General features: G+C 39.2%; 5 protein-coding genes across 6 annotated transcripts; 3 read left to right on the forward strand and 2 right to left on the reverse strand.

The window, feature by feature from the left end:
- Positions 1-15: 15 nt before the first annotated feature.
- On the reverse strand, positions 16-2,328 carry tmem17 (transmembrane protein 17). The gene is made up of 5 exons (XM_007561378.2): positions 1,903-2,328; positions 1,609-1,712; positions 1,132-1,245; positions 564-707; positions 16-432 (listed from the first exon to the last, which is right to left on the reverse strand). Exons 1-5 carry the CDS (start codon positions 2,015-2,017, stop codon positions 355-357), a joined length of 555 nt encoding a protein of 184 aa, XP_007561440.1. The 5' UTR covers positions 2,018-2,328; the 3' UTR covers positions 16-354.
- Positions 2,329-3,180: 852 nt separating this feature from the next.
- LOC103144409 (tripartite motif-containing protein 16-like) lies at positions 3,181-5,905 on the forward strand. The gene is made up of 6 exons (XM_007561379.1): positions 3,181-3,804; positions 3,978-4,073; positions 4,148-4,381; positions 4,576-4,732; positions 4,810-4,854; positions 4,959-5,905. The coding sequence occupies exons 1-6, from the start codon at positions 3,223-3,225 to the stop codon at positions 5,477-5,479; spliced, it is 1,635 nt and encodes a 544-aa protein (XP_007561441.1). The 5' UTR covers positions 3,181-3,222; the 3' UTR covers positions 5,480-5,905.
- Positions 5,906-6,534: 629 nt separating this feature from the next.
- LOC103144410 (tripartite motif-containing protein 16-like) lies at positions 6,535-9,790 on the forward strand. The gene is made up of 6 exons (XM_007561380.2): positions 6,535-7,169; positions 7,261-7,356; positions 8,179-8,424; positions 8,511-8,664; positions 8,746-8,814; positions 8,897-9,790. The coding sequence occupies exons 1-6, from the start codon at positions 6,591-6,593 to the stop codon at positions 9,418-9,420; spliced, it is 1,668 nt and encodes a 555-aa protein (XP_007561442.1). The 5' UTR covers positions 6,535-6,590; the 3' UTR covers positions 9,421-9,790.
- Positions 9,791-13,819: 4,029 nt separating this feature from the next.
- On the reverse strand, positions 13,820-18,643 carry slc15a5 (solute carrier family 15 member 5). Its single transcript, XM_016676055.1, has 9 exons — positions 18,072-18,643; positions 16,823-17,045; positions 16,447-16,616; positions 15,622-15,842; positions 15,357-15,543; positions 15,052-15,240; positions 14,833-14,964; positions 14,173-14,281; positions 13,820-14,059 (listed from the first exon to the last, which is right to left on the reverse strand). Exons 1-9 carry the CDS (start codon positions 18,421-18,423, stop codon positions 13,930-13,932), a joined length of 1,713 nt encoding a protein of 570 aa, XP_016531541.1. The 5' UTR covers positions 18,424-18,643; the 3' UTR covers positions 13,820-13,929.
- Positions 18,644-19,745: 1,102 nt separating this feature from the next.
- On the forward strand, positions 19,746-22,079 carry ccdc34 (coiled-coil domain containing 34). Of its 2 annotated transcripts, none has more exons than XM_007561383.2 (7): positions 19,746-19,899; positions 20,173-20,434; positions 20,517-20,661; positions 20,783-20,890; positions 21,011-21,169; positions 21,247-21,376; positions 21,526-22,079. In XM_007561383.2, the coding sequence occupies exons 2-7, from the start codon at positions 20,190-20,192 to the stop codon at positions 21,726-21,728; spliced, it is 990 nt and encodes a 329-aa protein (XP_007561445.1). In that variant the 5' UTR covers positions 19,746-19,899; positions 20,173-20,189; the 3' UTR covers positions 21,729-22,079. The 2 variants fall into 2 exon arrangements, with proteins under 2 accessions (XP_007561445.1, XP_007561444.1); XM_007561382.2 differs by having other exon boundaries at positions 19,747-19,892.
- The last annotated feature ends 39 nt before the right edge of the window (positions 22,080-22,118 follow it).

Here is a 22,118-nt window from a genome sequence, read left to right on the forward strand (position 1 = left end):
AACATAGAGTGATAAGGAATACTGCCTGGAAACAGAGTATTAAATTAATCCTGAATTCATTAAATATTTTTGCTTTTCGAAGTTACTGGTGATGCCAGTACCAAAATTAGAAGGATTTTGGACCTAGAACTAATTCCGTCAATAATACATAAAGAAAATACAACCAGATGTGAATAAAATACAAAAATAAATATTTTTATTTAAATATAAATCATATGAAAATATCAACCACATGACACGTGTTATGTCCTTTTTTTTTTACATCACCCTTAGTGTTTGAGAAATGTGCAGAAAGAAGGCGTCCTTGTGACTCATTGCACACCAGAACAGACGTGGATGTCTGAGCCTCCGAAGTCAGTCAAACTGTTGGAGATGAAACTGGCTCCCTGTGTGTCTAACCATGTTCCGCAGCGCTGCAAACCCGGAGGCAGCCTGGATCAGCGAGGAGAACAAAATGCACGTCACTCAGCAACAACTGCTGGATGCCAACATCACGAAAACATGCAGCACGACGTGTTTTAGCATGAAACTGTAGTCCGGTTTTACCAAGCGGACACCCATACCTGTATGAGAATGAATACGATGAGCACTATGTGGACGCCCCTCTCCAGAGGCTGGATGAGAATGGCTTCATTAAACAGCTGGAAGAGGATGAGGGGAAGCTGCAGCAGGGTGGTGAGCAACCAAAAGCCTGCCAACTCCGGAACCTTTGAAAAAAGCAAAATTATGAATTTCACCATCCACTTTTGATCCAAGCAACTATCATGGCTGCACAATACATCGCAGTATTAGTGTGTGCAGTATTTATATCGCAAAGGACTGTTTGGAGTGCAATAATTATAGGATGAATATATTCAAGATGCTCTAAACTTACATTTTTCATTTAATTTATTATTTAGCCAGATTGATAGTTTTTCGACAGCTAATATTCACACTGGACACAAACGGCATTGCCCAAAGTGCTTGAATGTTACAGATTGATGGAAGCACAAGTGAGAAACAGAAGAAAAAAATGGGAGCATGTTGCACCTGATATCGTCACTGCAATATTTACCAATTATTGCCAACATAAGATTTTCTATTGTGCAGCCCTAACAACAATTAGCAGGCTTTTAATAAGAAGTGTCTCACCTTTTCTTGCAGGTTCCCAGCATATCCGAGATAAAGTCTGATGGCCTCAATCAGAGTCATGAGCAGCAGAATAGTCACAAGGATGAACTTGTAGTATTCTGGCAAGGCGGGGTACTGGTGGAAACGACAAACGCCAAACCATTTTTTTTTTGTGTGTGTGTGATTTAGTTGAAACCATTAAGTTCTTCTTCAAGTCTAAGTCAAAATAATATATATTTTAGCAAAAGATCAGATTGCTGCTTTTTTAGCAACATAACAGCAGCATAATAGTTGTAATATTCAAAGGGATTTCAGGTTTACTGGGGACTGGTAACATGTTGCGTTCTTTTAAATGTATATTTAGCGTGTAGGCTAATTACATCCTAAATATAGCCATTTATATAATGTATACTTTGTATATCCGTACACCAGTTTAGTCGGTTTATCTCTTTCTGAGTCTTTTTGATCACTGTTTGCAGCTAATGCCCTCCTTCATACCTTGAGATGCAGCATAACAGTTTCACTGATCCACCAACAGGGGAAGAACCACATGTTAAAATACAGCGACATCTGCAGCTGGAGGCTGGACAGAACTGGTTTCTCTGGAAAGATCAAAACAACAGCACAGCGAACACCAGGATAAACCCCAGCACATCCTCGTTGTTTTTATTTAACATCAACTTTATTAGCAAAATAAGAAAAATAATGCTACGCAAGGCACGTAGCTGCACCAATGCTAACATCTGTGCTAACTCGTCTATAAAAGTTAGTCGCATTATTTTTGTGGTTTACCGTGAGGCAAGAATCCGTCGTTTTCTTCGGTGAACGTCACAATTCGACTCTGGTCAAATAAGATATTGCGAGAAAAGTCATCTAAGCGCTTTCTGATGGTCTCCGGGAGCTCCATCTTCTGCCTAAAAACAACAGAACTAGAGAAAGGAAGACACTCCGCCTCTTCCTGGTAAACAGGACGATGGAAGCCGTCGCTGTTTCCATGGTAACCCGGAACACGCTCTGTGGTTTGATTAAACTCTCTATTTTGTTTGTTGTTTACGAGTTTAGCCCTACTGACAACTCTTGAATTATGAGGAAAAATGAAAGCTTACAAGCATAAAAACACAATTTCCACTGTGAAATACATGGATCATATTTTGTGGGAGCTTTGCTGCACAAGGGACAGGTTTACTTTACAAAGCAGAATCTGGGTTTGGAAAGAATATTACATTAAAAACATTAAAGCAACATCTTCTGGGATACGAGTCTCCTAAATAGACAGTAAGCAAAATGGCCAAGAAAGTTAAGGATTTAGAACATTTTCCCATAGAAAATGTATTGGTATGGGCTATTGCAATTAACATGTTAATTATAAATTCTGTGACTAAATCCAATCTCACCCTAACCAACCCTGTCACATTCTATGACTATTGTTTAACATAACTTGATGTTTGTTTAAAAAAAATGGAGTCACTTAAAGTGTTTTTTTTTTTTGTTTTTTTGGTATTAGAGACAGTGGACATTATTTAGTGCAGTGTGCTTCGAGGTGTAAAAACCTGGGACTCTTCCTTGCGGTCACAGCTTCTGTGTGGGCTGTGTAAGCTACTTCTGGGACATGTAGGAACTAGATACAAATGATGGAGCGCTGTCATAATAAAAAAAATACACTATATCTCTTATCAGACAGCTACGTGAAAATTATGTAAAACTATCTTTTTCATAAAAAATAGTTTATCTTGCTTCTGAAAACTATGACCTTCTCATAGTTATAAAAAAAGATATGTATTTTTATGGCATAATCAGTTACAATTATACGTTCTTATGAGGGCTGTGTGTAGTTGAATGAAATTTATGTGAGAGGTAATTCATAATTATCAGAAAGTATCTTCTAGTATGTAGCTTAGTCAAAATTATGAGAAAAAAATATTATTTTTTCAATAAAGGGAGGAAAGAGGCTTTCATACTGTCCAACTTTCATTTCAGAGAAAGTGAAACTTACTGATCAGCAGCGCTTGATATGCGGCCCCTATTCTCTAAGGAATATAGCCCCTCCCAGTTTTCCTAGATTTGTTTTTTTTTGGGGGGGGGAAGTGAAAGTTACCAAATGCAGTGAAGAAGATGGCAGCGAAAAGTGAAGCTTCGTATTCTTTGTGCTGCTCCGTCTGCCTGGAGGCGATGAAGAAACCTGTGACTCTTCCTTGCGGCCACAGCTACTGCATGGACTGTGTAAGCAACTACTGGGACCTGGAGGATGCAAAGGGCGTTTGCAGCTGCCCACAGTGTAGACACACTTTCAACTCAAGACCAGTCCTGAACAAGAACACGGTACTGGTTGATCTGATCGAGAAAATGGCCGAACCAGAGAGAACGACTCGTCTATGTGAAAAGCAAGCTAAACCAAATGAAGTGGAGTGTGATTTCTGCACTGTGAAGAAACTGAAGGCTGTCAAAACATGCTTGGTGTGTCTTGCGTCCTACTGTGGCACACACGTCCAGCCTCACTATGAGTCTGCAGCTTTCCAAAGGCACAAGCTGGTGGAGGTGTCAGGCTCCATCCAGGAGAAGATCTGCTCTAAGCACGACAAGCTGCTCGAAGTGTACTGTCGCAGTGATGACGAGTGCATCTGCCTGCTTTGCGTCATGGATGAGCACAAAGGCCATGACACTGTCTCAGCAGCAGCAGCCAGAAGGGAGAAACAAGTAAGATCATTGTTTATTATTCTTGTTAATAATAATATTAGTTATTATTATTATCATTAGCACATGTGCTATGTTTCAGTGATAATGAAACCTTCTGTTAGTTACAAAAATGCATATAATATTGCATACTGTTCATCTAAATTAGTTTAAGTGACCGCTAAATGTGTTCTTAGAAACTATGTGGAGAGAAGAAACAAAGAAATCAGCAAAGAATTGGAGAAAAGGTGAAGCAGGTGCGGCAGCTGGGACAGAAAATGAAGGCATTAAAGGTGACTTTCTTGGCTTAACATATTTCCATTGAAATAGATCGTATAGTTTATGTTTTGGTGGCGACTGCTTTCAGCTTTCCAGAGATGCGGCACTTGACCAAAATGAGAAGATCTACGCTGAAATTGTCTCGGTGGCAGATAAGAGACGTTCAGTTGTGCGGGAGCTAATCAAACATCAGGAAAATGCAGCGTCCGGTCAAACTGAAACGCTCATCAGTCAGCTTGAGAAGGAAATTAGAGACCTGAGGGGGAGAGAGGACGAAATGAGGAAGCTGTCTTCAACTGAAGACAACATTTACTTTTTGCAGGTGATCAGATAAACGCACATCTCTTTTATTTCACAATCGTGCAATACTTTGTGTCAATCTATCACATAAAAATACAGTAAAATTCATTAAGGTTTGTGTTCGGCATGTAATGAAATGCAAGAAGTGAAAAAGGTACGACGACTTTTGAAAAGCACTGCATGATGCTGTGTTCTTGTTTTTTTGTCCTTCTCCAGCACTGCAAGCCTATTTTTAATGGCACAGAACCTAAAGTGAGTCTGAACTTCGACCTCCAGCAGTGCCTATCCTTTGATTGTGTGACAAAGGCCATATCAGACTTGAAGAACAAAATGGAAACTCTGTCAACAGCTATTAAGGAAATATCAGATACCAGTAAGAACACAACAGAATATAACACTTTTACATGTAAGTGTGTGGTTGTGCGATGTCATGTCTTTTTCTGTTTTCAGTTGAAACCGTTCCAGATCCAACGACAAGGCAGGAATTGTGCATGTGTAAGTTATTTATGTTACATTTTCAAAATAGCCTTTGTGGATCCATGTTGACCAAACTAAATGTTGTTTTTATCTTTAATTTTTTTTTTTTTTTGACATTTAAGATTCCTGTAGCTTGAGTTTGGATCCCAACACAGCTTTCGAGAACCTGCTGCTCTCCGAGGAAAACACCAAAGTTATTTGGACCAAGAAAGCCCAGGCGTATCCCTACCACACAGAGAGATTTACCAAATATGATCAGGTGCTGTGCGCCGAAGGTTTGTCTGGCGTTTGCTACTGGGAAGTTGAGTGGAAGGGGCCCAGAGTTGAGGTGGCGGTGTGCTACAAAGAGCCAAACATGAAAGAAAGCTGCTTTGGATACAATGACCAGTCCTGGAGTGTTTCCCTGGCAAATTCTGGATGTACTTTTTGGCACAATGAAATGAAAATCAAAATTCCCAACCCATGTTCTCCCAGAATGGGGTTGTATTTGAACCATAAAGCTGGAACACTGTCCTTTTACAGTGTGTCTTGCTCTGAACAACTGGTGCTCCTCCATAAAGTCCAAACCACTTTCTCCCAGCCTTTATACCCTGGGTTTATGGTGTCCAAAGGGGCTTCAGTAAAGATAATCAAGCAGCAGTAAAACTGCTTGATTTAAATAAGCAAGTTGCAAGATCCATAAATCTAACTGAAAACATACAGTTTTCAGTTAAAGTTAAGCATCTGATATTTTGCTGTAAAGGGAAATAATGTAATTAAACTGTATAATTTCAATCATGTAAGTATGATTACTCTGCCATTGTATTCAATGCAAAAGCAAAACATGAACAATAATTATAAGGGAATCTTACGTGAATTATATATATATTGTGTAGATCCGGTAATGTCAGGATACAATGAAGACATGTAGAACTTTACTCTCCTCTGACATTTCCCTTGTTTGCAACTGCATTGAAACTGTGCTTAACTTTCATTACTGTTCTGTATCTTCATCTAGATTTTTGTTAAGATTTGTACCAAATCATTTCTTGTCTTTTTTGAACCACAATAAATGAAACATTGACCCACATATTTTATGTGTAAGGTTTTGGTGATGGCACTCATCATGTTCAGTTGTTGACTGTGTGGTGTTTTATTTTTTTATAACTTTGCAATGTTCTGCTTTTTTTATGTAAAGCACCTTGAACCACCTTGCTGCTGAAGTGTGTTATACTTTACTTGTTCAGCAGTGAATGATAATAGTTTCCAATTGCTCTCTGTCGTTCTGTCATTTCAACTACATCCAACCCAGTGTATACTGTTGGTCATGTCTCAACAGTATGATCAGTTGAGATCTTTACTTTCACAGAGAAGCAGCTATGTGCAACCATGTTTGACATTTAATATATATATTTTTTTATTATTTATACTTTGCATCTTTCAGTAATAGAAAGAACCGACTAATTTTCAGTGAATTAATGATTAAAGTTGAATAGTAGTGTTTATGTTTAACTGGCATTCAGGGTACATTAATTTGATGGCCTGTAAGAAATTGATTACAAGCAGCATTTTCTGCAATAAATACATCCAGTCTTAAGTAAAATGCAAATATTTCTCCTCTCTAATATTGCATTTCTTGATTTGCATTTTTGAATACTGCTGGAATTTTGGTGTGTCTCTTTAAGACAAGAAAAAGTTCCACCCTCTTAGATCACAAGGTCAAAGGCCACTCCTTTGTGAGTGGAAGTGAAAGCAACAGGTTTGATCGGAGGAAAATGGCTTCCAGTCTGGACCTTTTGGATTGCTCTATTTGTCTGCAGCTGCTGGACGAACCTGTGACTACTGCCTGTGGACACAGCTTCTGTAAGACATGTATAAACACTTTCTGGGACACAGGACGAAACCTCAAAGGGAAATACAGTTGTCCTCAGTGCCGGACAACTTTCAGCCCAAAGCCTGCTCTTCAGAGAAACACAGTCTTGGCTAATCTGTTGGAGGAGCACAAGACGAAACCCAGTCAAAGTGCTGCTGGTGATGAAAGTGATGTTGCTTTACCAGGGGATGTGCCGTGTGATTCTTGCACTGCGAGAAAACGAAAAGCTGAGATGTATTGTCTCATGTGTCTTGCCTCCTTCTGCGAGACACATGTGCAGCCTCATTTCCAACTTCCTGTGCTGAAGAAGCACAAGCTGATTCAGGCCTCTACGAGAATCAAGGAAAGCATCTGCTCCCGTCATGACAGACTTTTTGAAATTTACTGTCGCACTGATGAGCAGCTGGTTTGTCCACTTTGTGTGGTGCAGCACAAAAATCATGACATTGTGGAAGTCACGGCAGAAGTCAAAGCAAAGCAGGTAATTAAATTAATCCAAAACCGAAAGTTATATTTTTGTGACAGTTTTTATCTTAATGCCTTTACAATTTGATTGCTTGCTGTTTTAACAGGAGGAGCTGGAAAGAACCAGAAAGAAAATTGCAGATGCAGTTCGGGTTTCGCAGTGTGAAATAGGACAGCTAGAGGAAGCAGCAAAATCTATTAGAGTAAGTGTAAATAAGCAAAAACACCTGAAATGTGAACTTCACAAAATGGCTTTTTAGCCGATCGCTCAAAACCTTCTTGTAAAAGCAAATGCTTAGTTACTGCAAATTGTTAAGTATGCCTGTGTTGAACCAGGATCTGAAAACATTAACTTGAGTCACTTGCTCTGTGCAACACGTGAAGAATATGTGTACATCTTGCAATGACATGGAGAGTGACACTTTTGTTCTCGTCTTCCTTACAGTAGACAAATGAGCAAAGTTTTTTACAACTTAACATTGCCAAACTAATGATGCGCCTCAGTTGTAGTCTGAACTGTGACATTTCGACTTGCCAGTTGAATAAATCAACTGGAACACCCTCAGAAGACAGATTTTTCACTGGGACGTGGGAGCATATAGTTACCAAAATACTTCTAGGCTGACTTTGCAGTTTAATAGCCGCTCCTTACATCAACATTAGTAAGATGTGGTGGAAACATGTTTATTTCACAAAACACACATAAGAGTGCATATAAAATCAATGTAGGACTTACTAACTGAACATACGATGTATGCTTATGGAAAGTAAAGCTTAAAACAATGTTCGTAAGAGGTGCTGCGAACAGCACCATGGACACCATGTTGAAATCCAAGTATGTTAACTGGAATGCTGTTAATCAGGTGTGACGTCAAACTCAGCTCCAAGTTCTGATGTTGCAAGGTTAATGGAATGCCTACTGCATGTTTTGGTCCAATCCGCTTCTGACTAACCTTACCCCAAATCCCCCAACCTTACTGTGAGTGCAAGTCATGACGACTGTAATGGTGTTTGTTTTCCACAAGGATGCTGCTTGGGAGTCAAGTGACAACTTTGAGCAGCGATGTACCGAACATCTCCGTTTATATGCTCATTTTCTGGAAAAGAAATGTCTTGAGATGAGAGGCAAAGTTGAAGAGGTAGAGAAAGCTGGAGTTGACTGGACTAACGGTCACAAAGCACGACTGAAGCGTGAAGTTCATAAACTGAAGGAAATGGATCATAAGCTCTGCCAGCTTGCACAGACAGATGATCCCATTCAGTTCCTAAAGGTGATTTCTTTGTTTCATTTCCTCTTTTTTATTTTAATTGTTTAGTGTCAGACTGTTGGGATTATGTATTTGTTTGGCTCTTACAGGATATTCAAGCTGTGGGTGGCCTCCCTGTGTTTTCAGGTTCACATGAAGGACTGGTGTCTCTGAAAGAGTTTGTGTCTGCAAAAACCAACCAATTGAAAAGCATGTGTGGCAAGCAGAATGTACAATTATTTGGCCATTTTATGGATAATATAAGTAAGTTGGGTATTTTGTAGCAAATTTAATTAAATTTGCACATTTCCTGAGTTTGAGAATTTATTTATTTTTTCTTGTCAGTGATGCATATTCCCAGAAAGCTTCATATCAAACCAACAACAAGAAAAGACATCCTGGCCAAGTTTATATGTAAGTAGAATGTTAAATATATTTCTGCAGAAATGTGTTAAAGTTTCAACCTACGAGTGAGTGAATTTCTCCTCTCTCACAGATCCTACGCTGGATCCTCACACAGTGCATGCGTGTCTATACATGGCAAACACCAAGAGAGAACTATCATGGGGAATAACAGGCCAGGCTCATCCTGATCACCCTGACAGATTCTCCCACTTTTACCAATCGCTGTGCCAAGACGACCTTCAAGAAAACAACTACTGGGAGGTGGAGTGGGATGGTGGCATCATTGAGGTGGCTGTGTCATATAAAGGCATACAAAGGAAAGGGCAGGGTAAAGACAGCTGCTTCGGACACAACAAGCTGTCTTGGAAAATCATCTGTTCTCCTTCTGGTTGCACTTTTTGGCACAACAGTCTTCATAAAGGTCTGATTCCCCCAGCTCAGTCACGTAGAGTGGGTGTGCACCTTGAGTACAATGAAGGAAAGTTGAGCTTCTACAGTGTTTCGCGCATTGGCGAGCTCACGCTACTGCACCGAGTCCAGACAACATTCAGTGAACCTCTCTATCCTGGCTTTAGTGTGGATTTAGGAGCGAGCCTAACAATGTGCAAGTTTTAAGCTCTACTTCAACCTTATTGTCAGGGGAAATAAGAAACTAAATAAGCAGTATTACAAACCGATTTATGCGTTACAAAATAGTCTGTAAACTGAAATATTGATAATTTTTAGGACTTTTCCATGTTTAATTCCATCTTTAAGAGGGACATGTAAGTTCTTGATGCATTATTTTCTGAAATGATAGCGATAAATGGTACAATGTACAACTCAAACATAAATGTCACCATTTGATGCATTTTACCAGATCATAGAAAAAGCCAATTTCCATCTGCAGACCCTTAATGATGCAAACATGTAATCATCACTATCTTGGACTGAGATTTTTTATTATTATTCTGTCATTAAAGGACTTTGCAGTGATAACTTATAGAAATTCACTCTTTGGTGTGAATTGGTGTAAGTTTCAAGAAAATCACACCAAAGTGTGAATTTCTATGTGCATATATAGAATGAAAATGGTTTACCGACATAAAGAATATTTTTAGTGGTTAAAGTGCTCTGCCTACGGGTGGGTGACGGGTTCTGACTGTTGTTTGTGCTTACGGGCCGAACAATAGTTAAGATTACCTACCCCTTCTTGGAGTCCTCAGAGGGGGTACCGGAGAGTGCCCCTCCTGGAGACTCCCTTGTTCTACTGGGGAACTTGAATGCTCACGTGGGCAATGACAGTGAGACCTGGAGGGGCGTGGTTGGGAGGAATGGCCCCCCCTATCTGAACTCAAGTGGTGTTCTGTTGTTGGACTTCTGTGCTTGTCATGGATTGTCCATAACTAACACCATGTTCAGGCATAAGGGTGTCTATATGTGCACTTGGCACCAGGACACCCTAGGCCGCAGTTCGATGGTCGACTTTGTCATTGTATCATCGGATCTGCAGCTGTATGTCTTGGACACTCAGGTGAAGAGAGGTGTGGAGCCAACTCACCACCACTACCTGGTGGTGAGTTGGCTCCGGTGGTGGGGGAGGAAGCTGGTCAGACCTGGCAGGCCCAGATGTGTTGTGAGGGTCTGCTGGGAACGTCTGGTGGAGTCCCCTGTGAGGCGGAGCTTTAACTCCCATCTCCAGCAGAACTTCGAACACGCCCTGGGGTAGTTGGGGGACATTGAGTCTGAGTGGGCCATGTTCCGTGCTTCCATTGCCGAGGCGGCTTATCAGAGCTGTGGTTGCAAGGTTGTCAGTGCCTGTCGCGGCAGCAACCCTCGAACCCGTTGGTGGACACCTTCGGCGAGGGATGCTGTCAAGCTGAAGAAGGAGTCCTATCGGGCCTTTTTGGCCTGTGGGACTCCAGAAGCAGCTGATGGGTACCGGCGGGCGAAGCAGCATGCAGCTCAGGTGGTCACTGAGGCAAAAACTCGGGGTGTGGGAGGAGTTTGGAGAGGCCATGGAGAAAGACTTCCACACGTCTTCGAGGCAATTCTGGTCCACCATCTGGCGTCTCAGGAGGGGGAAGCAGTGCAGCACCAACACTGTTTATAGTGGGGATGGTGTGCTGCTGACCTCAACTCAGGACGTTGTGGGCCGGTGGGCGGAATACTTCAAAGACCTCCTCAATCTCACCTACATGCCTTCCGTTGAGGAAGCTGAGCCTGAGGACTCTGGGTCGGGCTCTCCAATCTCTGGGGACAAGGTCGCCAAGGTGGTTAAGAAGCTCCTCGGTGGCAGGGCCCCGGAGGTGGATGAGATCCACCTGCCTATTTAAATTTTGCTAATATTTGCTTATTTCATACAATCAATAATTACAAAATAAAGTGTCCTTAATTCCATCTTTTTGTTTTTATTAACAGACACACTCAAAGTCCAAAAATGTAAGAATTTTCAATTTTAAAATGTCAACAGCATATGTTATGATTCTGTGGATCCTCATTTCCCCCACTCTTATGAGAAAAAAAACTTGTACCTCCTAAAGAGATTATCTCACGATTATGAGATGCAATTTTTTTTTTCATCACTGCGGGAAAAGGGCTTCCATATGTTTAAGCATCTTAAACCTGTAAAGTAATGACATTGCAAGTAAATATTAGTAACATTTAATAAAATGTTAAGTCAAAACAAGCTATTAAATATAAATTGAAATTAAGAAACAATCAGTCATAAATATTTACACAGATGTATTTCTGAAAATTTAAAAATTATCTAAAGAACAATTAAATAAACTGATATATATCTTAAACCTGTAAATGACATTGTAAGTAAATAATAACATTTATTGAAATGTTAAAACAAGCTATCAAATCTAAATTGAAATGAAGAAATAATCAGTCACAAATATTTACAGATGTATTTTATGTATTTCTGAAAATTTAAAAAAATGATCTAAACAACAAATAAACTGATATCACAAATCTAATAAAGACAAGTTTCAAGAAAGCATAAGACAGTAAGCAGTCTAACAGTCTGTAATATTTACCCTAGAGTACAAAAGTGTTATCTAAAACAGCTGTTAATCAGGTAAGCTTTAAGGATCCAGGTATTTGGTGACAACTCTTCAAACTAGTTTCCCAGCATTTTGATTAGTGTTTGATAGTTGTTGCTCTCTGTTGGAGGCTGGTCTTGATGGTCACCCTGTATGACGCCACTAACATGGTGCTCATCCACACCTTCTTTGCAAGATTCACAGTAACTGTGAAGCACAAAACAAGCATATATGACATGCGGCAGATCATGAATGTTTATGTCCATGGGTCGCCTCAGGCAGGCAAATCTACCCTTTAGCCGTCCAAATGCGCATTCAATTACCACGCGCGCTTTGCAGAGACATAGTCCGAAATATTGTTCTTGTTGAGTTACGCCACCATTTGAATATTCTTTCATTAAATAAGGCAGTAGTGGATAGGCAGGGTCCCCCAAAAGAAAAATTAGGGGTAACATTGGGGTAAATAAATGCCATCGCACCAACACGTAACATTTACAAAGCACTTACGGGAGACTGGCTAGCTTAGCTGTGTTACACACATATACAGGCATTTCGGAGAACTTAAAACAATCACTTACCTTGGAAGTCCTTTATGAAACTGCACACATACAGCTTAAAACCCTTGTCCTTTTTCGACGTCGGAGTTGTTGAAGCTGCTTCAATAATCCGATAAACGTCGTTCACGTTTACTTTGGGCAAATCCAGCAAGGACCGAGTGAAAAACTCCATCCCTAACACAGAGTGACCTGCGAACCGGAAGCATTCTATGTGGCTAAAAAATGCAGAAGTGCTAAAACGTTGTACATTGCATGTAGATCAGGAATTCAAGTGAGATATTACTGATATTTGCTGTGACTATCAATATGCAGTTAGTCATATAATTCAATATACTGAATAAGGATGGATGATATGACTTACAAGATTTTTTTCATTCCAGATTTGATTTTAATTGATTCCTCCCCTCCTCAATTTCTATAATAAAATTACAGAAAATATTTTTAAAAAGTGCCTTTATTTCAATCATCTCTTCTGTGAGTTGTATAAGGGAGCATTATGGCCAGGCTACAAGAATTTCTAATTACAAGAATTCAGTCATCATTACAGCAGAATAAAGATGCAATTTTATAACAATGTCTTAAAATTACAAGAAGTCGTTTTAATGGGAAATAAAAATTCAGACTGATCTGACGTAACCAGCTCAGTCCATGTGGTTCTGACATTTTGTCAGTAATCAAGAGGATGTACATTGCCACCTCAACTGACCAGGTAAGCATTAAGGTAAAAATAAAAAATAGAGAAAATATACAAAATGGAAACAGAGCTACGGATAGAAATACTTTCTAAAGAACAGCAAAAAAAAAAAAAAATGGCAGGAGAAAAGTTGATGGCAGCGTTAGCTCAGCCGATTCCTCCGTCCAGGAAGCCACCAAACAATTCCTGTCCAACTCCAGCTATAATAAAGATAAAACAAACAATGCCAATTTGATCATTCAGATCTAATGGGTTACAGATGCAAAAAAAAAAAAACGTTCTGAAATTCTTTATTGATATTTTACAAATTTTGCAAATCAATTAGAAGGTTTCACAAAAGTTTTATTTATTCTGCTAATTGTGCAGAATAATCTAGCTAGATTTGAAATGTCTAGGTGTTGTAGTTTTTAAAGTACAAGTCTATTAATTGTTGCAATCACTTTATATTAAAATGACTGTTGCTCATTAATAGGCTGTTTTTTTTAAGATTTTGTGCACATTTAATCAGATTATCTCTATTTTACAAAACTCAATCCTAATTTTTAACACTGCTTGTGATGTCTGCAAATTTGATTGACTCACATTATAAGCTTCAACAAAACATACCTTTGGATTATTATTAATTTCTCATTTGTCGTCATATGTTAATGTTTTTTTGAATTTGAGCATCAATTCTAGCTCAAACAACTATTTAATAAAATTATCAATTTCTATAAAAAACACCAAATTTTTAGAGACTTTGGGACTTGTATCTATAGATCTTACTCTACACAGCATGTCATTGTTGCAGTTTATGGAAACACAAATACGCAGCGCCATTGACAGGGGACCTCAGTTGAAGCAGTCATAAAACGGAGTCGGTAGAGAGATGTTCTACAGTGTCGTAGAACCGCAGTGCGGCCTTGTATTGCAGCAACTTCTCAGACAGAGAGCTGCTGCTCAGTGGTTTCCCCTGAACACTCAGGTTCATGTACCTAAATGGCAACAAGAAGAGATGGATTCAGAAGCACCAAAGTTGGCTGTAGTTTGCCTTCAAATGAGTTGACATGATAGTAATTCATCCTATATTATAAAGATAATTGGGTACCTGTATGATAATCTCCAGAACAGAAGAGTATTTATAGTCATCAATGAGGCCAGAAGGAAGAAGAATCTCTCAAGATTCCCATCATGCAGAGAGTTTGGGTAGAAATTTCCTGTTTTGGCAGTGAAATAATTTTGGGTCACCATAAGGAGATGTCAGAGGCAAATGAATCTTAAAAAGAAAGAAAAAAAAAAAACATTTTCACATAATTTCTACATTAAAAAAGTAAAACTTATATGGAGACTTCAAACTGGGTAACTGGTATTCTGTGTTTCTTCTTCAAATTTTATCTTCTTCTTTACATTAATATCTAAAAGGACTTTGGACAACTTATCAACACAAAACGTTCAGTTTATTTGTCTGCAGCAGACTGTGAGCACCCACTGTCTTTAGCAACTTAATGGTCTTCTCCCTTATAAAACGACCATAAAACGATGAAAAAACGACCATAAAATAACATCATTATTAAAAATATTTTTTTAATCTAACAGTTTTTAGTTTTTATTAGCTATACCCATAATCTGAAATATATAACTCAGTGTGAAATGAATCTACATAAGCTTCACTTCCTGAATTGAAATATAAAAATAAATGAATTCTATGTGATTTTCTAATTTATGAAGATGCACATGTATGCAATAGATCGGTAGTTTTTATTTTTACCTCCAGAGCAAAAATGCACAAGCTGAATGATGAAGGCACCAAGTAAACAGCCCCCTCCGTAGGACAGAGTGAGGAAGTGCAGGGAGATCCCTCTGATGTGGCTTGGGATCAGCTGGAAGGATATGAGAGCACCTGTCAAAGAACAAGAGACCAACACATGACTGTCTAACGGAGGTCTTTGATCATCTGATAAAGTTTCATCCAAGATGTTTTGCCCACACGAAGGAGTGACGAGAGCTTCGCCCACACCGAGCAGGATGTATTGAAGTGCGAGCTGGAAACACGGCATGGATGACACATGCAGAACCTTCCCAGAGAGGGTCTGCTCCACCAGTGGGTGGGCCTTCCTGTGTAGCTCCACCAAACCCGCCACCAGGACAGACACAGCAGCACATGCATGGCCCAAAGCTAAGAGTACAGACAGTGTGGAATAATGGCAAAAGAACACTGCAAGACGTAAGAACATTTCTGTGAAGTTGTTAAACATTTGGATTAGTTGGAGTGTGTGACAGTAGGATTCGTACTGATGACTCTTGCAGGTGCCAGTGGAGTTTTCTCCATGGAGAGGAAGTAGGTTGTCACGAACTCCATCAGCGGAGCTAAGAGGAGCAGAGGCAGGATGCTGATGACATTCATGGCACCGATAGGCAGCAGAAGGCCGTTCAGGTGGAGGTTAGAGTTCATGGCCTGTATGTAGTAACCTGAGGGAATCTGTGGAGAAATATCTCCCCAACCTCTTTTATTTTGCTAAACAGCAATACTGGTTGAAATGTGTTTATTGTGACGTGCCTGTGTGACGCAGACTCTGTACAGCAGCTGAAGTCCGTAGAGAGGAAAGAGCTTCGTCAAGACTTTGACATTTTCCACATGGGTCTCGCTGTACCGCCCACCATTGTTCTCTTTGGCCCGGTCCAGCCAGGACACCGCATCTCCACTCAGGTGGCGATGCCGGAGGCAGCACATTTTGAAAGAGTTCAGGAAAACTCCCAGTGTGGTCAGCAAGGATCCACCTGAAACCAGTCCCAACAGAAAACAGGACTAACGAGTAAATATTTTGTGATTCATTTATTCCAGCACAAACTCTTTGGTTATACATCCTCCTCCATATTTAATCATCAGATTTCACTATAAACATTTTTTGAAAAATCCAACCTTTTAAACTTTTGTACAATTTCTGTTTGCAAAATACACTTCTCCTACAACATTTCACAAAGTTGAAGCAAACACACAAACAGATCCTTGACCATCAATCTTTCCACAATCTCTAGATTATCTAGATATCTGGGTTCTGATTTCTCTTCACTTTTGCTCACAAATGTTCTAGGATTTCCATCAGGGGACATATATACTGAGTAAATATGTTACATTTAAAAATATAAATCAGTCAAATTATGCTTCTATAATAAAAAATGAATTTACTTTATGGTTTTAGACATCTTTACCAAAGAGTGCAAATTAAATCTTCCCCTTCTTAGGGGTCAATAAAGTCATCTTATCTTATCTTATCTTATATTATCTTATCTTATCTTATCTTATCTTATCTTATCTTATCTTATCTTATCTTATCTTATCTTATCTTATCTTATCTTATCTTAAACGTGACTGCAGTTGTACCTCTCTTGGGTTTGTAGGTGAGTTTGCTTCGCATCATGTGGATGGCGATGAGGGCCAGCAGCACGGAGGTGAATGGGATGAGGAAGCCCAGATTTTGGGCCACAGACTGCTGGATGTAAGCGATGCCCAAAAACACGACAGTGGAATTCAGATTCACTAACCAGTAGAACCTGAACAGAATGACATACAATGGCAGAGCATTCAGTGATGCCAACAAACCGATGAATGAAGATAATTTGGTTTTGTCACCAAACTGACATTTTGCGAGGCAAAGTTTTCATTATAAGACTTTTAAAAGATTAGTCATTGGTGTTTTTGCTTTAGCTTTTAAAACCAGATCACGGTTTGGGTCTTGATAGAAAACCACTTCACCCACCAGTTGAAGAAGGACAGGAGCTGGTGCTGGTTGTAGCTCTGCAGGCTGTAGGCTCCCATTGGACAGAGGATGGCCCTGATGCCACCGATGCCCAGCGCTGCAGCCAGGAGACCCACATAAAACAAGATCTGCTGCTCAATGGGGTCCAACTTATGGGTCATGTGATGAGTGTCAATGTAGAAATCTTCAAATGGAAACGCAACCACTGGCAGCATGGCTGTACCTAAGGCAGACCACAGCTTCAGAACTGTGCAAAAACCTTGGGTCATCTCTTCATCGTTTGTCATTTTAATAATCATTTTTGTGGTATTTGTAAAGCTGTTCTGACTTTCTAAAAATCTTTTAAATGTTTTCTTTGAGCATTGATTGCTTTTTCTTCTAGAAGGAATATTTGCTGTCGGTTAAAGAAAATATTACATATATCTAATTTATTATTAACAGGCTCAAAAACCCAAGGGATGACTCAGTGTTGTAATCCATATCTAACAGACAACAGTACATTTAATACTAAGACTCCTTTCTTTACTTATATCTCAATATAAAAGACTAATGGTAAGAGAATGAAAGCAAAACAAAACAGTTTGAAACAATTTTACATAACTATTTAAAACATAATAACACTGGTGAAGATGACCTCAAAGAGTTGAAATTAATTCCCATTTTTTGCTATGACATAATGTCAGACAAAACAAGAAAAAGTACATTTATTCAATGGGGATAAAATTCAACAGTAAGAAATAATAAACTTAAACAGAATCATACTGGTATTATAATTAACTGAAAATACTGTTAATAAAGCCTGAAGGACTTTTTGGCAACTTACCTAAATTTGCCCACAATTCCAAAATACATGCAGCCATGCTCAGGTACAAAAATGTGCGAAAGAATAGCAAAAGTCCCAATAGAAATTGTGACTAAACTTTAGATAGGCTGGATAACATCTAATTGAGATAACATTAACAGATTTTGCTCTACTGTCTTATGTTTAGTTAAAGTTTAAAGATGTTAGGAGTGGTTTAAAATAGTTGCTCACTGAGTCGAGGAAGCAAAAAAGAAAAACTTTACATAGTGGTTGTTCTTTTTTTCCCTTTCAAATACATATAATTGTGTAAAGATAGTAAATTAACTGAAGTCATTTGACATGAAAGTAATTTGGAAATAAAATACTATAATAGCAACAACAAAAAAAGCTATTTTTGATTGTCATGCCTATCTACTGAGCAAAATAACAGCTCTCCCTCTGTCTTACCTACGAAATGAAGAAAGGCACACAAGTAAAGGACCTTAGTCCTTCCTAAGCAGGTTTCTGCAAACCACCCGATCAGAACAGGGGTCAGGGTGCTGGCTCCTATGAAGCACAGGTTGACGGTCGCAGCCAGGACGTTGTCATATCCCAGCTTCACAGTGCAGAACAGAATCATGTTACATACAATCCCAAAGAACGTAAACCTCTCACACAGCTCCACAAGCAGAACACAGATGACAACTTGGAGTTTCTTGCGAGATTTCTTCTGTGGTCTCTGGTCCAGAGTAGGAATCTGGAAGACTGGTTGTTGTCTTTCCCAGCCATCCGGCGCTCTTTTCAGTCCTCCTGCCACCATTCCACCAGCATCGAGAGGTGAGTCCTCTGCTGCTTAGTTGGTTGAGGACTGTGAGTGCTGATCCAGCTCACGCTTTTTGAGAACCATCAGCGAGTAAAGCTGGAATTCTGCATCCTGGTGTGACTCCTGAGCTGAAATACAGGCTAATAAGTCACAGCCTGTCTGTGTTGGTGGCTGCTTCATCTCTTCGTATCTCACTCAGATCTGTTGTTGTTGTATGGGAATCCGACACATTGTGCACAATTTTGTAAAGGAGTGATGAGTGGTAGCAGATCAGAGGAGATCTCTGAATATTTTTAGACTCACTAGGAAGAAATAAAAAGTCAGTTTTTAAACTATCTTCCACTCATTACAAATTTGCAGACATTTTGTGACCAGTAATAACACACAGAGGACGTTTGTATTATTTCTATCTGACTTCAAGGAAACTTGCTAAATTTAAGTAAAACACATAGAAAATATAAAGTAATTTCTGTAGTATTTATGTAGAGATTTCTCTGGAAGAGATCCTTTTAAAAAATCTTTCAATTGACTTCCACACAGAGTTCAAAACTCCAAAACACTTTTACAAATGTTAATGACCTGTAACCTGAATATCACACCCATTCCTGTATTAGGTAAAAAATGTTTAAAATCCGTATACAGTGACAGAAGCAAACCTTTTCCTAAGGTCATCTAAAGTTAATCATGCCATTTGTATTGTCATCCAGCTGCACATTGCTCAAAGTGATGTTAAATATTAACTTTTCAAAGATGCCAGACCACTTCTGGTAATGGTTCACAATATCAGCAGTCATATATTTTTTAAAATCAGCTTCCTTTACCAAAGAAATTAAGTTGAAACAAAGACAACAATAAATTAATCTCTGCTGCATGTTGTTGCAAACTCACTCAAAATGTCACATCTCCCAGTTAAGGCTGGCCCTCACGGAGCAAGCTCATTTAGAGTAGACTGCCGGTAATTAGACTCATGATGTTAGATTAGAGTGCAGCTTAACTAGATCGAGGCTGCAAAAAACAACCTTTTATCCCTGTAAACTGATAGTCTGAGAACAAGAGAAAGCATTTCATCAGCAAACATAGATCAAATGACATGTGACTATTGTTTTTAAAATATTTCCTAGAATAGAATAGTTCTGACATAGTTTAGTTAACTTACAAAACTATTAAAATAGGTGATGGGTTTGTTATTTTGGTGGATATAGAGTTGTTAAATGAGATAATCCTGTCAGAAAGCTCAATGATGAGTTAAAACAAGCTTTTTTGCAAGTAGTTTTGTCTGTTTTCTGGTGCTGATTGCATTTTACAATCAAAAGCAAGGCTCCCAACGTCACTATGGTAACTCACAGCGTGCACGAGAGCTTGGGGGCGTGGTGTATCATGGGAAAAGGAAACTGTAGTTAAATCGGTTCTAGCTTCCTTACTGAAAAAGGGCAGCACAAAAACACATTTTTGACTCTACCACAAAGGTAAAAGGTGAAAGTATTTGCTTGTTATTTTCAGTAATACGCTATGCACGCAACTATGTAACTTTTTGGCCTTTAACGGTCACGCTAGAAAGTGCTAATTCTAATGCTAAAGTTAGCTAACTAGCTTAATGTTGCTAACCGTTGTAAATACTGGCGTTGTATGGGGACAGTTGAATATTGTGGGTGTTGAAATGTATACATAGTCATTGATTCACACGCAAAATGCAAATGTAAACACGAGTGCAGCTGACACTTCTGACATTTCGGCTTTAAACCGCAGGTATCAGCTAAGGAAGGATGCCCAAGTTTCTACCCTCTGACTCCGAAGGCTTCAGCTCGACTCCCGTCAAGACTAGCCAAGATAAAGACGTCCACACAGCCAAATATCTGGATAACGGCGTTGTGTCTGACGATGAAGATACGTTTTCGATGCTTTCTCCCATCTATCACGACAGCGATGAAGAGGAGCAGAAGTACACCCCAGATCAGCAGACCTCACCCAGACACAGCAAGGACTGGGGATTCTGGGCAACATCAGCTAGGTATTGCTTCAGCTCAAACACACATTTGGTGCTTCTGTTGAATATTTCAGATTGCATTCCCATCTGTTTGTATCATTTATAGATCTGAGCTGCCTAGGACGTCTTTAAAGAAGAAGCAGAGTGTAGCTTTGCAGCTTGCAGGCTCACCTCCACTCAGTGCATGGGAGGCATGGCTGGTGAGCAAAGCTAAGGAGGATCATCTTAGGCTGGAAAAGAAAGCAGAAGAGGTAAGAGGATTTTTCTCCTAATGTTTATTCATAATTAAAATGAACACCCTTCCACTCAGTCTTTTATTGAGCAAGTAATATCACAGAACCTCTGCTGAAATTTGAATGCTTCCTAATGCAGGACCGCTTGCTCAGAGAAAAGGAAGAACAACAAGAAAGAGAAAGAGAGCAGAAGAAACTTGTCATGGAAGAGAAGATCCAAAAATGGTTAAAAACTAAAAGGGAGCGAGTAAGGATATGTGTTTTTACATGGCAATTTTTTGTCATGTCAAATATTATTGTGACATAAAATTGTGTAAAAGACCTGACGGAATTGAGTAATTCTTTTAAAAATCTGTTTTGTCATAAGGAGAGGCAGGAGCAACTTGTAAAACAAATGAAAGAGACGGAGGAGATGCAGAGGCAGCAGGAAAAACAAAGGGAGATTGAATGTAAATCCCAGCAGAAATACAGAGACTGGCTGCAAAAGAAGAACCAAGAAAAACTTGAAAAAGAAAAGAAGGAGAAGGTCATACTTCTTATTTTGATTTTGCTTTCCAAAAAGCTCAGGAAAGGATGCTGAAGCCTTTTTGTTTTACGTAACAGATGGAAGCTGCCCTGAAGGAGGAGCAGGAGAGAGAGCGCCGCAGGAAGGCAGAGGAGAAGTTTAAGGAGTGGCTGACGAAAGCCAACAAGAAAATCAGAGCTCTTCCCAAAACACACTCTTGCTCTGCAAGTAAGATTGTTGAAGTAACCTAAATTATGAACTGTTATTGCACTTTTATTTCATCTAATAAAAGTGCAATAACATTATTTTTATTTGTGAGCTATATTGGCTTTATTTTGCTCGTTATTTAATAATTGTAATGGATTCTTTTCACTCAGGCCCCTATGACAAATTACACCCAGCACCCAGCTTCTACAATCCAATCCCCTGGAAGCCGATTCATGTCCCTCCTCCAGAAACATCTCCAAACAAAACATCTGAGAGGAAACCACAAAGGCAGAAAAAAATTAAGCAAAATCCACCCTTTTCCTATAGACAAAGAAACACGGCCAGCACAACACGTTTTCTGAACAGAAGATGACACAAACAGCTCTGTGATGCAGAGAGCTTAGACACTCATGACTCATGAAAACCAGCACAGCTCCTTCAATAAATCTCTGAGTCATGGAAGGATTTATGTTCTTTAAGTACTGTTGCTGAATTTACTTGTTTCTAATTCATTCACTTAGCTTACAACAAATCTGAGTAAGTTTATTTTTTTTAAATTAAGTTCATAAAGTAGTTAATTTTTTATACTGATACTTAATTGTTGTTTTATGCCTCACTTTTTTTTTTTTTAGAAATAGTGACTGAACATCTAGAGCTTTGGCATGTATTTTAATATTCTGTTAAAGGATCAGCTCATCCTGTTTGGAGTAAAATAAGTGTGATCAACTACTGACTCCTGTCTTATTTTCATCTTCCAGTGGTT

This window comes from Poecilia formosa, unplaced genomic scaffold (genome assembly GCF_000485575.1).
Source record: "Poecilia formosa unplaced genomic scaffold, Poecilia_formosa-5.1.2 Scaffold126, whole genome shotgun sequence".
Taxonomy (NCBI): domain Eukaryota; kingdom Metazoa; phylum Chordata; class Actinopteri; order Cyprinodontiformes; family Poeciliidae; genus Poecilia; species Poecilia formosa.